At 45.4% G+C, this 12,283-nt stretch overlaps 1 protein-coding gene across 3 annotated transcripts in view; it reads left to right on the forward strand.

Moving 5' to 3' along the window:
- The window catches only part of plcxd1 (phosphatidylinositol-specific phospholipase C, X domain containing 1), a 74,476-nt gene that overhangs the window by 33,376 nt on the left and 28,817 nt on the right, over positions 1–12,283 (forward strand). For all 3 annotated transcript variants that reach the window (XM_052475758.1, XM_052475760.1, XM_052475759.1), the window contains 2 exons: positions 1,190–1,345; positions 6,430–6,610. In XM_052475758.1, coding sequence (XP_052331718.1) covers positions 1,190–1,345; positions 6,430–6,610 — 337 coding nt within the window. The remainder of the gene's footprint in view (positions 1–1,189; positions 1,346–6,429; positions 6,611–12,283) is intronic.

Raw genomic sequence — 12,283 nt, forward strand, 5'->3', positions numbered from 1 at the left:
AGAGGTGTGATACTATGGAGTGTACACTATGCTCAATGTAGAGGTGTGATACTACGGAGTGTACACTATGCTCAATGTAGAGGTGTGATACTACGGAGTGTACACTATGCTCAATGTAGAGGTGTGATACTATGCTATGCTCAATGTAGAGGTGTGATACTACGGAGTGTACACTATGCTCAATGTAGAGGTGTGATACTACGGAGTGTACACTATGCTCAATGTAGAGGTGTGATACTACGGAGTGTACACTATGCTCAATGTAGAGGTGTGATACTACGGAGTGTACACTACGCTCAATGTAGAGGTGTGATACTACGGAGTGTACATTACGCTCAATGTAGAGGTGTGATACTATGGAGTGTACACTATGCTCAATGTAGAGGTGTGATACTACGGAGTGTACACTATGCTCAATGTAGAGGTGTGATACTATGGAGTGTACACTATGCTCAATGTAGAGGTGTGATACTACGGAGTGTACACTATGCTCAATGTAGAGGTGTGATACTATGGAGTGTACACTATGCTCAATGTAGAGGTGTGATACTACGGAGTGTACACTATGCTCAATGTAGAGGTGTGATACTATGGAGTGTACACTATGCTCAATGTAGAGGTGTGATACTACGGAGTGTACACTATGCTCAATGTAGAGGTGTGATACTATGGAGTGTACACTATGCTAAATGTAGAGGTATGATACTACAGAGTGTACACTATGCTCAATGTAGAGGTATGATACTACGGAGTGTACACTATGCTAAATGTAGAGGTGTGATTCTACCACAGAGTGTAGACTACATTCAATGTTAAAGGTATAATCTGTACTTCTATACGAGCAGGGAGGTTTAGTAGACATTCTGACCAGGGGCTACAGAGAGGGGTTGTACCATTTACTAGACTCCTGTTCTTATCTGACAACCTGACATTACATTTACATTTAAGTCATTTAGCAGACGCTCTTATCCAGAGCGACTTACAAATTGGTGCATTCACCTTATGACATCCAGTGGAACAGCCACTTTACAATAGTGCATCTAAATCTTTTAAGGGGGGTGAGAAGGATTACTTATCCTATCCTAGGTATTCCTTAAGACATATACAAATAGGATTTGGGATATATAATTGATTTCAGATGTTACTGTGATTGTGTTACACCAGTTGGACTGATGTCTGTTCTCCACAGACCGTTCTTCAGGAGATCAGATCCTGGCTAGATGTCCATTCTAGAGAGGTGGTTCTGCTGTCCTTCAGTCACTTCCTGGGTCTGAACCAGGACCTCCACACTGGACTTATATCCACCATCAGAACCATCTTCACCGCCAGGCTCTGTCCAACTACGGTAGGGACACCTCCAAGCACTGTCCAACTAGTGTAGGGACACCTCCAAGCACTGTCCAACTAGTGTAGGGACACCTCCAAGCACTGTCCAACTACGGTAGGGACACCTCCAAGCACTGTCCAACTACTGTAGGGACACCTCCAAGCACTGTCCAACTACGGTAGGGACACCTCCAAGCACTGTCCAACTACTGTAGGGACACCTCCAAGCACTGTCCAACTACGGTAGGGACACCTCCAAGCACTGTCCAACTAGTGTAGGGACACCTCCAAGCACTGTCCAACTAGTGTAGGGACACCTCCAAGCACTGTCCAACTAGTGTAGGGACACCTCCAAGCACTGTCCAACTACGGTAGGGACACCTCCAAGCACTGTCCAACTACTGTAGGGACACCTCCAAGCACTGTCCAACTACGGTAGGGACACCTCCAAGCACTGTCCAACTACTGTAGGGACACCTCCAAGCACTGTCCAACTACGGTAGGGACACCTCCAAGCACTGTCCAACTACGGTAGGGACACCTCCAAGCACTGTCCAACTACAGTAGGGACACCTCCAAGCACTGTCCAACTACGGTAGGGACACCTCCAAGCACTGTCCAACTACGGTAGGGACACCTCCAAGCACTGTCCAACTACGGTAGGGACACCTCCAAGCACTTTCCAACTACGGTAGGGACACCTCCAAGCACTGTCCAACTAGTGTAGGGACACCTCCAAGCACTGTCCAACTACGGTAGGGACACCTCCAAGCACTGTCCAACTACGTAGGGACACCTCCAAGCACTGTCCAACTAGTGTAGGGACACCTCCAAGCACTGTCCAACTAGTGTAGGGACACCTTCAAGCACTGTCCAACTAGTGTAGGGACACCTCCAAGCACTGTCCAACTACGGTAGGGACACCTCCAAGCACTGTCCAACTACGGTAGGGACACCTCGAGGCACTGTCCAACTACGGTAGGGACACCTCCAAGCACTGTCCAACTACGGTAGGGACACCTCGAGGCACTGTCCAACTACGGTAGGGACACCTCCAAGCACTGTCCAACTAGTGTAGGGACACCTCCAAGCACTGTCCAACTACTGTAGGGACACCTCCAAGCACTGTCCAACTACGGTAGGGACACCTCCAAGCACTGTCCAACTAGTGTAGGGACACCTCCAAGCACTGTCCAACTAGTGTAGGGACACCTCCAAGCACTGTCCAACTACGGTAGGGACACCTCCAAGCACTGTCCAACTACGGTAGGGACACCTCCAAGCACTGTCCAACTAGTGTAGGGACACCTCCAAGCACTGTCCAACTAGTGTAGGGACACCTCCAAGCACTGTCCAACTACGGTAGGGACACCTCGAGGCACTGTCCAACTACGGTAGGGACACCTCCAAGCACTGTCCAACTAGTGTAGGGACACCTCCAAGCACTGTCCAACTACTGTAGGGACACCTCCAAGCACTGTCCAACTACTGTAGGGACACCTCCAAGCACTGTCCAACTACGGTAGGGACACCTCCAAGCACTGTCCAACTACTGTAGGGACACCTCCAAGCACTGTCCAACTACTGTAGGGACACCTCCAAGCACTGTCCAACTACTGTAGGGACACCTCCAAGCACTGTCCAACTACGGTAGGGACACCTCCAAGCACTGTCCAACTAGTGTAGGGACACCTCCAAGCACTGTCCAACTACGGTAGGGACACCTCCAATGTTCCCTCTAATCTTTTTTGGCAATGAGCAAATTTCAGGTCTGCTGAGCAACTTCCAGCGAGCGTTTACTATGAACACTGAGGCTGGACCCTATTTAAGTTAGTTTTAACAGTGACCAAGTAGGCTACTGTGGCTATTTGATCATAATGTAGGGCCTACCATCAGAAACAATGGAGAAAATGCATCCCATAATATTTTAACATGGAAATAGCTGTTCTATCATTCAGCCTCTTGGAATTTTATTTGGATCCCCATTAACTGTTACAAAAGCAGCAGCTACTCTTCCTGGGGTTCACACAAAATATGACATAATACAGAACATTAATAGACCAGAACAAGAACATAACTAGCTGCTACGCCAAGCAGTTGATCAGACCCCAGCAGGATCAACCTGTTTATCCTGTCAAACAAGGAAGTGACTGAACATGTTTTTGTACTGTGTTGTTTGATGCAAGAAACCACTTTACAAAATAAAAGCCCGCGCACATCTTAAAGGTAACATTGGAATCAAATAGAAAATCAAATGGTATTTGTCACATGCGTCGTAAATAACAGTTATAGACTAATTGTGAAACGCTTACTTCCAGGTCCTTCCCCACAATGCAGAGCGACACACCAAAGAATACAATAAGAACACTAGGAAAAAATATCAATGAGTAAATGATAACTTGGCTATATACACATGGTACCAGGTGATAACTTGGCTATATACACATGGTACCAGGTGATAACTTGGCTATATACACAGGGTACCAGGTGATAACTTGGCTATATACACAGGGTACCAGGTGATAACTTGGCTATATACACATGGTACCAGGTGATAACTTGGCTATATACACATGGTACCAGGTGATAACTTGGCTATATACACATGGTACCAGGTGATAACTTGGCTATATACACAGGGTACCAGGTAATAACTTGGCTATATACACATGGTACCAGGTAATAACTTGGCTATATACACATGGTACCAGGTGATAACTTGGCTATATACACAGGGTACCAGGTGATAACGTGGCTATATACACAGGGTACCAGGTGATAACTTGGCTATATACACAGGGTACCAGGTAATAACTTGGCTATATACACATGGTACCAGGTGATAACTTGGCTATATACACATGGTACCAGGTGATAACTTGGCTATATACACAGGGTACCAGGTAATAACTTGGCTATATACACATGGTACCAGGTAATAACTTGGCTATATACACATGGTACCAGGTGATAACTTGGCTATATACACAGGGTACCAGGTGATAACGTGGCTATATACACAGGGTACCAGGTGATAACTTGGCTATATACACAGGGTACCAGGTGATAACTTGGCTATATACACAGGGTACCAGGTGATAACTTGGCTATATACACATGGTACCAGGTGATAACTTGGCTATATACACATGGTACCAGGTAATAACTTGGCTATATACACATGGTACCAGGTAATAACTTGGCTATATACACATGGTACCAGGTAATAACGTGGCTATATACACATGGTACCAGGTAATAACTTGGCTATATACACAGGGTACCAGGTAATAACTTGGCTATATACACAGGGTACCAGGTAATAACTTGGCTATATACACAGGGTACCAGGTAATAACTTGGCTATATACACAGGGTGCCAGTACCAAGTTGATGTGCAGGGGTACCAGGTGATGTGACGTTTTATCATTAATGTGATAACTGCTATTTATGAAATAATTACCTACTCTGTTTAATTATTACTCAAGTAAATTAATCACGTAACAATTAACTCATTAGGAACTTGGGGCACCACGGGAAAAGTTTAAAGAGTGACTATCTCCCGACTCAAACTCTAAAGATATACAGATATCTCTTACATCAATAAGAGTCACATATTAATCATTACCTCATCAGTTAATTGTTTATTTCCTAACTAACTAAATAACTAACTAAATAACCACACAGAATTACAAACACTGTATTGGTTGTATTGATTACTAACATAATGTAATGAAAAGTCCCTAGTGGACTAACCCGATATGACAGCTTGTTACACAATGGAAAGGGGGTGGGGAAAGAAAGAGGGGGAGAGAAAGAGTGGACTTATCGTACATACAGTTAAAGTCGGAAGTTCAGATATACCTTAGCCAAATACATTTAAACTCGTTTTTACATTTACATTTACATTTAAGTCATTTAGCAGACGCTCTTATCCAGAGCGACTTTTCACAATTGCTGACATTTAATCCTAGCAAAAATTCCCTGTTTTAGGTCAGTCAGGATCGCCACTTTATTTTAAGAAGTTGAAATAATTGTAGAGTGATTTCCAAACCTTCAGGCGTTTGGAAATTGCTCCCAAGGATGAACCAGACTTGTGGAGGTCTACAATTTTTTTTCTGAGGTCTTGGCTGATTTCTTTTGATTTTCCCATGATATCAAGCAAAGAGGCATTGAGTTTGAAGGTAGGCCGTGAAATACATCCACAGGTGCACCTGCAATTGACTCAAATTATGTCAATTAGCCTATCAGAAGCTTCTAAAGCCATGATATAATTTTCTGGAATTTTCCAAACTGTTTAAAGGCACAGTCAACTTAGTTTATGTAAACTTCTGAACCATTGGAATTGTGAAACAGTGAGTTATGAGTGAAAATGATCTGTCTGTGTTGTCTCAGGACATCTACTTTGTGCATAACTGACTTTCCAAAACGATAGTTTGTTAAGAAGAAATTTGTGGAGTGGTTGAATAATGAGTTTTAATGACTCCAACCTAAGTGTATGTAAACTTCCAACTTCAACTGTATATAAAACGTTGCAGAAAACCTATACAACTTCGAAAAAAATCTAAACTATTGCAACCAAGACTTAAAAAGCACAAAGATGGAGGGATGTTGGAACATAACTGAAGAAATGACAGTTAATAAGACAAATGCAACCAGTATAAACAAATGTATATCATTTATTATACAAGAGACGAAATTCACATTCTACAGCACACCGGCAGAGTCGTGTTTTTAAGTGTAAAACTAACATTGACTCATGGATTACCATGACTTCCGGAAATGTACACTTAAAAACTGGAAATCAACCAATCCTCCGTCGTTAACACAATGGAAAGGTCAAATTGTTTATTATCTAAATGTTGAAAGTGTGTGGGGCGACGGAGAGAAACAACATGGTGCAGTTTGACCCCATGTGGTGGAGAGCGCTGGAGATGGGGGTGTGGTCAGATGGGATGTTATGGATGTTTGTGTATTATAAAAATAATTACAAAAAATGTAAATATATAGTGTTACCACAATGTGTCCTAGCATGGCATGAGCCATACTTTTCCATGATTCCATTCCCTGATCCCAACATTCCCATGATCCTCTGTGTTCCAGGAAGTGGTGACGCTGAGGAACCTGTGGTCGTTGGGTTACCAGGTGATTGTCTCCTATGAGCACAGCATGGTCAGCCTCTATAGCGACCTTTGGCCTCACATCCCTTACTGGTGGGCCAACAAGTGTAAAGCCGAGGCTCTGATCGAGGAGTTCGAACACAGGAAACAACATGGCCGCCCAGGTAACCTACCACATATGACCACATATTGCTATGAAATATTGTGCAGAGTAAGGATTATCTAACACTGCCAATCATTTAGAAATAGAAGTGCTGCTGTGCACTTATAGGGGCCGATGCAGACTTTAATAATATACGTCTTTCCTACGCAAGCCTTTCCTTTCCTACGCACGCCTTTCCTTTCCTTTCCTACGCACGCCTTTCCTTTCCTTTCCTACGCACGCCTTTCCTTTCCTACGCAAGCCTTTCCTTTCCTACGCACGCCTTTCCTTTCCTTTCCTACGCACGCCTTTCCTTTCCTACGCACGCCTTTCCTTTCCTTTCCTACGCACGCCTTTCCTTTCCTACGCTTTCCTTTCCTACGCACGCCTTTCCTTTCCTTTCCTACGCACGCCTTTCCTTTCCTTTCCTACGCACGCCTTTCCTTTCCTTTCCTACGCACGCCTTTTCTTTCCTTTCCTACGCACGCCTTTTCTTTCCTTTCCTACGCACGCCTTTCCTTTCCTTTTCCTTTCCTACGCACGCCTTTCCTTTCCTTTCCTACGCACGCCTTTCCTTTCCTACGCGCGCCTTTCCTTTCCTACGCGCGCCTTTCCTTTCCTACGCGCGCCTTTCCTTTCCTTTCCTACGCGCGCCTTTCCTTTCCTACGCGCGCCTTTCCTACGCACGCCTTTCCTTTCCTACGCACGCCTTTCCTTTCCTACGCACGCCTTTCCTTTCCTACGCACGCCTTTCCTTTCCTACGCACGCCTTTCCTTTCCTACGCACGCCTTTCCTTTCCTACGCACGTACGCACGCACGCCTTTCCTTTCCTTTCCTACCCACGCCTTTCCTTTCTTTTCCTACCCACGCCTTTCCTTTCCTTTCCTACGCACGCCTTTCCTTTCCTACGCACGCCTTTCCTTTCCTTTCCTACGCACGCCTTTCCTTTCCTTTCCTACGCACGCCTTTCCTTTCCTACGCACGCCTTTCCTTTCCTACGCACGCCTTTCCTTTCCTACGCACGCCTTGCCTTTCCTTTGCTACGCACGCCTTTCCTTGCCTTTCCTACGCACGCCTTTCCTTGCCTTTCCTACGCACGCCTTTCCTTGCCTTTCCTACGCACGCCTTTCCTTTCCTTTCCTACGCACGCCTTTCCTTGCCTTTCCTACGCACGCCTTTCCTTTCCTTTCCTTTCCTACGCACGCCTTTCCTTTCCTACGCTTTCCTACGCACGCCTTTCCTTTCCCTTTCCTACGCACGCCTTTCCTTTCCTACGCACGCCTTTCCTTTCCTACGCACGCCTTTCCTTTTTCCTTTCCTACGCACGCCTTTCCTTGCCTTTCCTACGCACGCCTTTCCTTGCCTTTCCTACGCACGCCTTTCCTTTCCTACGCACGCCTTTCCTTTCCCTACGCACGCCTTTCCTTTCCTACGCACGCCTTTCCTTTCCTACGCACGCCTTTCCCTACGCACGCTTTCCTACGCACGCCTTTCCTTTCCTTGCCTTTCCTTTCCCTACGCACGCCTTTCCTTTCCTTTCCCTACGCACGCCTTTCCTTTCCTTTCCTACGCACGCCTTTCCTTTCCCTACGCACGCCTTTTCTTTCCTTTCCTACGCACGCCTTTCCTTTCCTTTCCTACGCACGCCTTTCCTTTCCTACGCACGCCTTTCCTTTCCTACGCACGCCTTTCCTTTCCTACGCACGCCTTTCCTTTCCTTTCCTACGCACGCCTTTCCTTTCCTTTCCTACGCACGCCTTTCCTTTCCTTTCCTACGCACGCCTTTCCTTTCCTTTCCTACGCACGCCTTTCCTTTCCTTTCCTACGCACGCCTTTCCTTTCCTTTCCTACGCACGCCTTTCCTTTCCTACGCACGCCTTTCCTACGCACGCCTTTCCTTTCCTACGCACGCCTTTCCTTTCCTACGCACACCTTTCCTTTCCTACGCACGCCTTTCCTTTCCTCGCACGCCTTTCCTTTCCTACGCACGTCTTTCCTTTCCTTTTCCTTTCCTACGCACGCCTTTCCTTTCCTTTCCTACGCACGCCTTTCCTTTCCTTTTCCTTTCCTACGCACGCCTTTCCTTTCCTACGCACGCCTTTCCTTTCCTTTCCTACGCACGCCTTTCCTACGCACGCCTTTCCTTTCCTTTCCTACCACGCCTTTCCTTTCCTTTCCCTACGCACGCCTTTCCTTTCCTTTCCTACGCACGCCTTTCCTTTCCTACGCACGCCTTTCCTTTCCTTTCCTACGCACGCCTTTCCTTTCCTTTCCTACGCACGCCTTTCCTTTCCTACGCACGCCTTTCCTTTCCTTTCCGCACGCCTTTCCTTTCCTACGCACGCCTTGCCTTTCCTTTCCTTTCCTACGCACGCCTTGCCTTTCCTTTCCTTTCCTACGCACGCCTTGCCTTTCCTTTCCTTTCCTACGCACGCCTTGCCTTTCCTTTCCTACGCACGCCTTCCTTTCCTTTCCTACGCACGCCTTTCCTTTCCTACGCACGCCTTTCCTTTCCTACGCACGCCTTTCCTTTCCTACGCACGCCTTTCCTTTCCTTTCCTACGCACGCCTTTCCTTTCCTTTCCTACGCACGCCTTTTCTTTCCTTTCCTACGCACGCCTTTTCTTTCCTTTCCTACGCACGCCTTTTCTTTCCTTTCCTATGCACGCCTTCTCTTTCCTTTCCTACGCACGCCTTCTTTTTCCTTTCCTACGCACGCCTTTCCTTTCCTACGCACGCCTTTCCTTTCCTACGCACGCCTTTCCTTTCGCGTGGGATTTCCCCCGTACTGAACAGTTAAACGCTCTTATGGGATTTCCCCCGTACTGAACAGTTAAACAGTTAAACGCTCTTATGGGATTTCCCCCCGTACTGAACAGTTAAACGCTCTTATGGGATTTCCCCCGTACTGAACAGTTAAACAGTTAAACGCTCTTATGGGATTTCCCCCGTACTGAACAGTTAAACGCTCTTATGGGATTTCCCCCGTACTGAACAGTAAAACAGTTAAACGCTCTTATGGGATTTCCCCCTGTACTGAACAGTTAAACAGTTAAACACTCTTATGGGATTTCCCCCGTACTGAACAGTTAAACGCTCTTATGGGATTTCCCCCGTACTGAACAGTTAAACGCTCTTATGGGATTTCCCCCGTACTGAACAGTTAAACAGTTAAACGCTCTTATGGGATTTCCCCCGTACTGAACAGTTAAACAGTTAAACGCTCTTATGGGATTTCCCCCGTACTGAACAGTTAAACACTCTTATGGGATTTCCCCCGTACTGAACAGTTAAACACTCTTATGGGATTTCCCCCGTACTGAACAGTTAAACAGTTAAACGCTCTTATGGGATTTCCCCCGTACTGAACAGTTAAACAGTTAAACACTCTTATGGGATTTCCCCCGTACTGAACAGTTAAACGCTCTTATGGGATTTCCCCCGTACTGAACAGTTAAACGCTCTTATGGGATTTCCCCTGTACTGAACAGTTAAACAGTTAAACGCTCTTATGGGATTTCCCCGTACTGAACAGTTAAACAGTTAAACGCTCTTATGGGATTTCCCCCATACTGAACAGTTAAACAGTTAAACACTCTTATGGGATTTCCCCGTACTGAACAGTTAAACAGTTAAACGCTCTTATGGGATTTCCCCTGTAAACAGTTAAACGCTCTTATGGGATTTCCCCGTACTGAACAGTTAAACAGTTAAACGCTCTTATGGGATTTCCCCATACTGAACAGTTAAACAGTTAAACGCTCTTATGGGATTTCCCCGTACTGAACAGTTAAACAGTTAAACGCTCTTATGGGATTTCCCCGTACTGAACAGTTAAAAACAGGGATTTCCCCGTAAACAGTTAAACAGTTAAACGCTCTTATGGGATTTCCCCGTACTGAACAGTTAAACAGTTAAACGCTCTTATGGGATTTCCCCCGTACTGAACAGTTAAACAGTTAAACGCTCTTATGGGATTTCCCCGTACTGAACAGTTAAACAGTTAAACGCTCTTATGGGATTTCCCCGTACTGAACAGTTAAACGCTCTGATGGGATTTCCCCGTACTGAACAGTTAAACGCTCTTATGGGATTTCCCCGTACTGAACAGTTAAACAGTTAAACGCTCTTATGGGATTTCCCCGTACTGAACAGTTAAACAGTTAAACACTCTTATGGGATTTCCCCGTACTGAACAGTAAAACAGTTAAACGCTCTTATGGGATTTCCCCGTACTGAACAGTAAAACAGTTAAACGCTCTTATGGGATTTCCCCGTACTGAACAGTTAAACGCTCTTATGGGATTTCCCCGTACTGAACAGTTAAACAGTTAAACGCTCTTATGGGATTTCCCCCCGTACTGAACAGTTAAACAGTTAAACAGTTAAACGCTCTTATGGGATTTCCCCGTACTGAACAGTTAAACGCTCTTATGGGATTTCCCCGTACTGAACAGTTAAACAGTTAAACGCTCTTATGGGATTTCCCCCGTACTGAACAGTTAAACGCTCTTATGGGATTTCCCCGTAAACAGTTAAACACTCTTATGGGATTTCCCGTACTGAACAGTTAAACAGTTAAACGCTCTTATGGGATTTCCCCCGTACTGAACAGTTAAACAGTTAAACGCTCTTATGGGATTTCCCCGTAACAGTTAAACAGTTAAACGCTCTTATGGGATTTCCCCGTACTGAACAGTTAAACAGTTAAACGCTCTTATGGGATTTCCCCCGAACACTGAACAGTTAAACGCTCTTATGGGATTTCCCCCGTACTGAACAGTAAAACAGTTAAACACTCTTATGGGATTTCCCCCCGTAAACAGTTAAACGCTCTTATGGGATTTCCCCGTACTGAACAGTTAAACACTTAAACTTATGGGATTTCCCCCGTACTGAACAGTAAAACAGTTAAACGCTCTTATGGGATTTCCCCGTACTGAACAGTTAAACAGTTAAACGCTCTTATGGGATTTCCCCGTACTGAACAGTTAAACGCTCTTATGGGATTTCCCCGTACTGAACAGTTAAACACTCTTATGGGATTTCCCCGTACTGAACAGTTAAACAGTTAAACGCTCTTATGGGATTTCCCCGTACTGAACAGTTAAACGCTCTTATGGGATTTCCCCGTAGAACAGTTAAACGCTCTTATGGGATTTCCCCGTACTGAACAGTTAAACGCGCTCTTATGGGATTTCCCCGTACTGAACAGTTAAACGCTCTTATGGGATTTCCCCGTACTGAACAGTTAAACAGTTAAACGCTCTTATGGGATTTCCCCCGTACTGAACAGTTAAACAGTTAAACGCTCTTATGGGATTTCCCCGTACAACAGTTAAACGCTCTTATGGGATTTCCCCGTACTGAACAGTTAAACAGTTAAACGCTCTTATGGGATTTCCCCCGTACTGAACAGTTAAACAGTTAAACGCTCTTATGGGATTTCCCCCGTACTGAACAGTTAAACAGTTAAACGCTCTTATGGGATTCCCCCGTACTGAACAGTTAAACAGTTAAACGCTCTTATGGGATTCCCCTGTACTGAACAGTAAAACAGTTAAACGCTCTTATGGGATTTCCCCCCGTACTGAACAGTTAAACGCTCTTATGGGATTTCCCCCGTACTGAACAGTTAAACGCTCTTATGGGATTTCCCCGTACTGAACAGTTAAACAGTTAAACGCTCTTATG

This window comes from Oncorhynchus keta, chromosome 22, assembly GCF_023373465.1.
Source record: "Oncorhynchus keta strain PuntledgeMale-10-30-2019 chromosome 22, Oket_V2, whole genome shotgun sequence".
In the NCBI taxonomy this organism is placed as follows: Eukaryota; Metazoa; Chordata; class Actinopteri; order Salmoniformes; family Salmonidae; genus Oncorhynchus; species Oncorhynchus keta.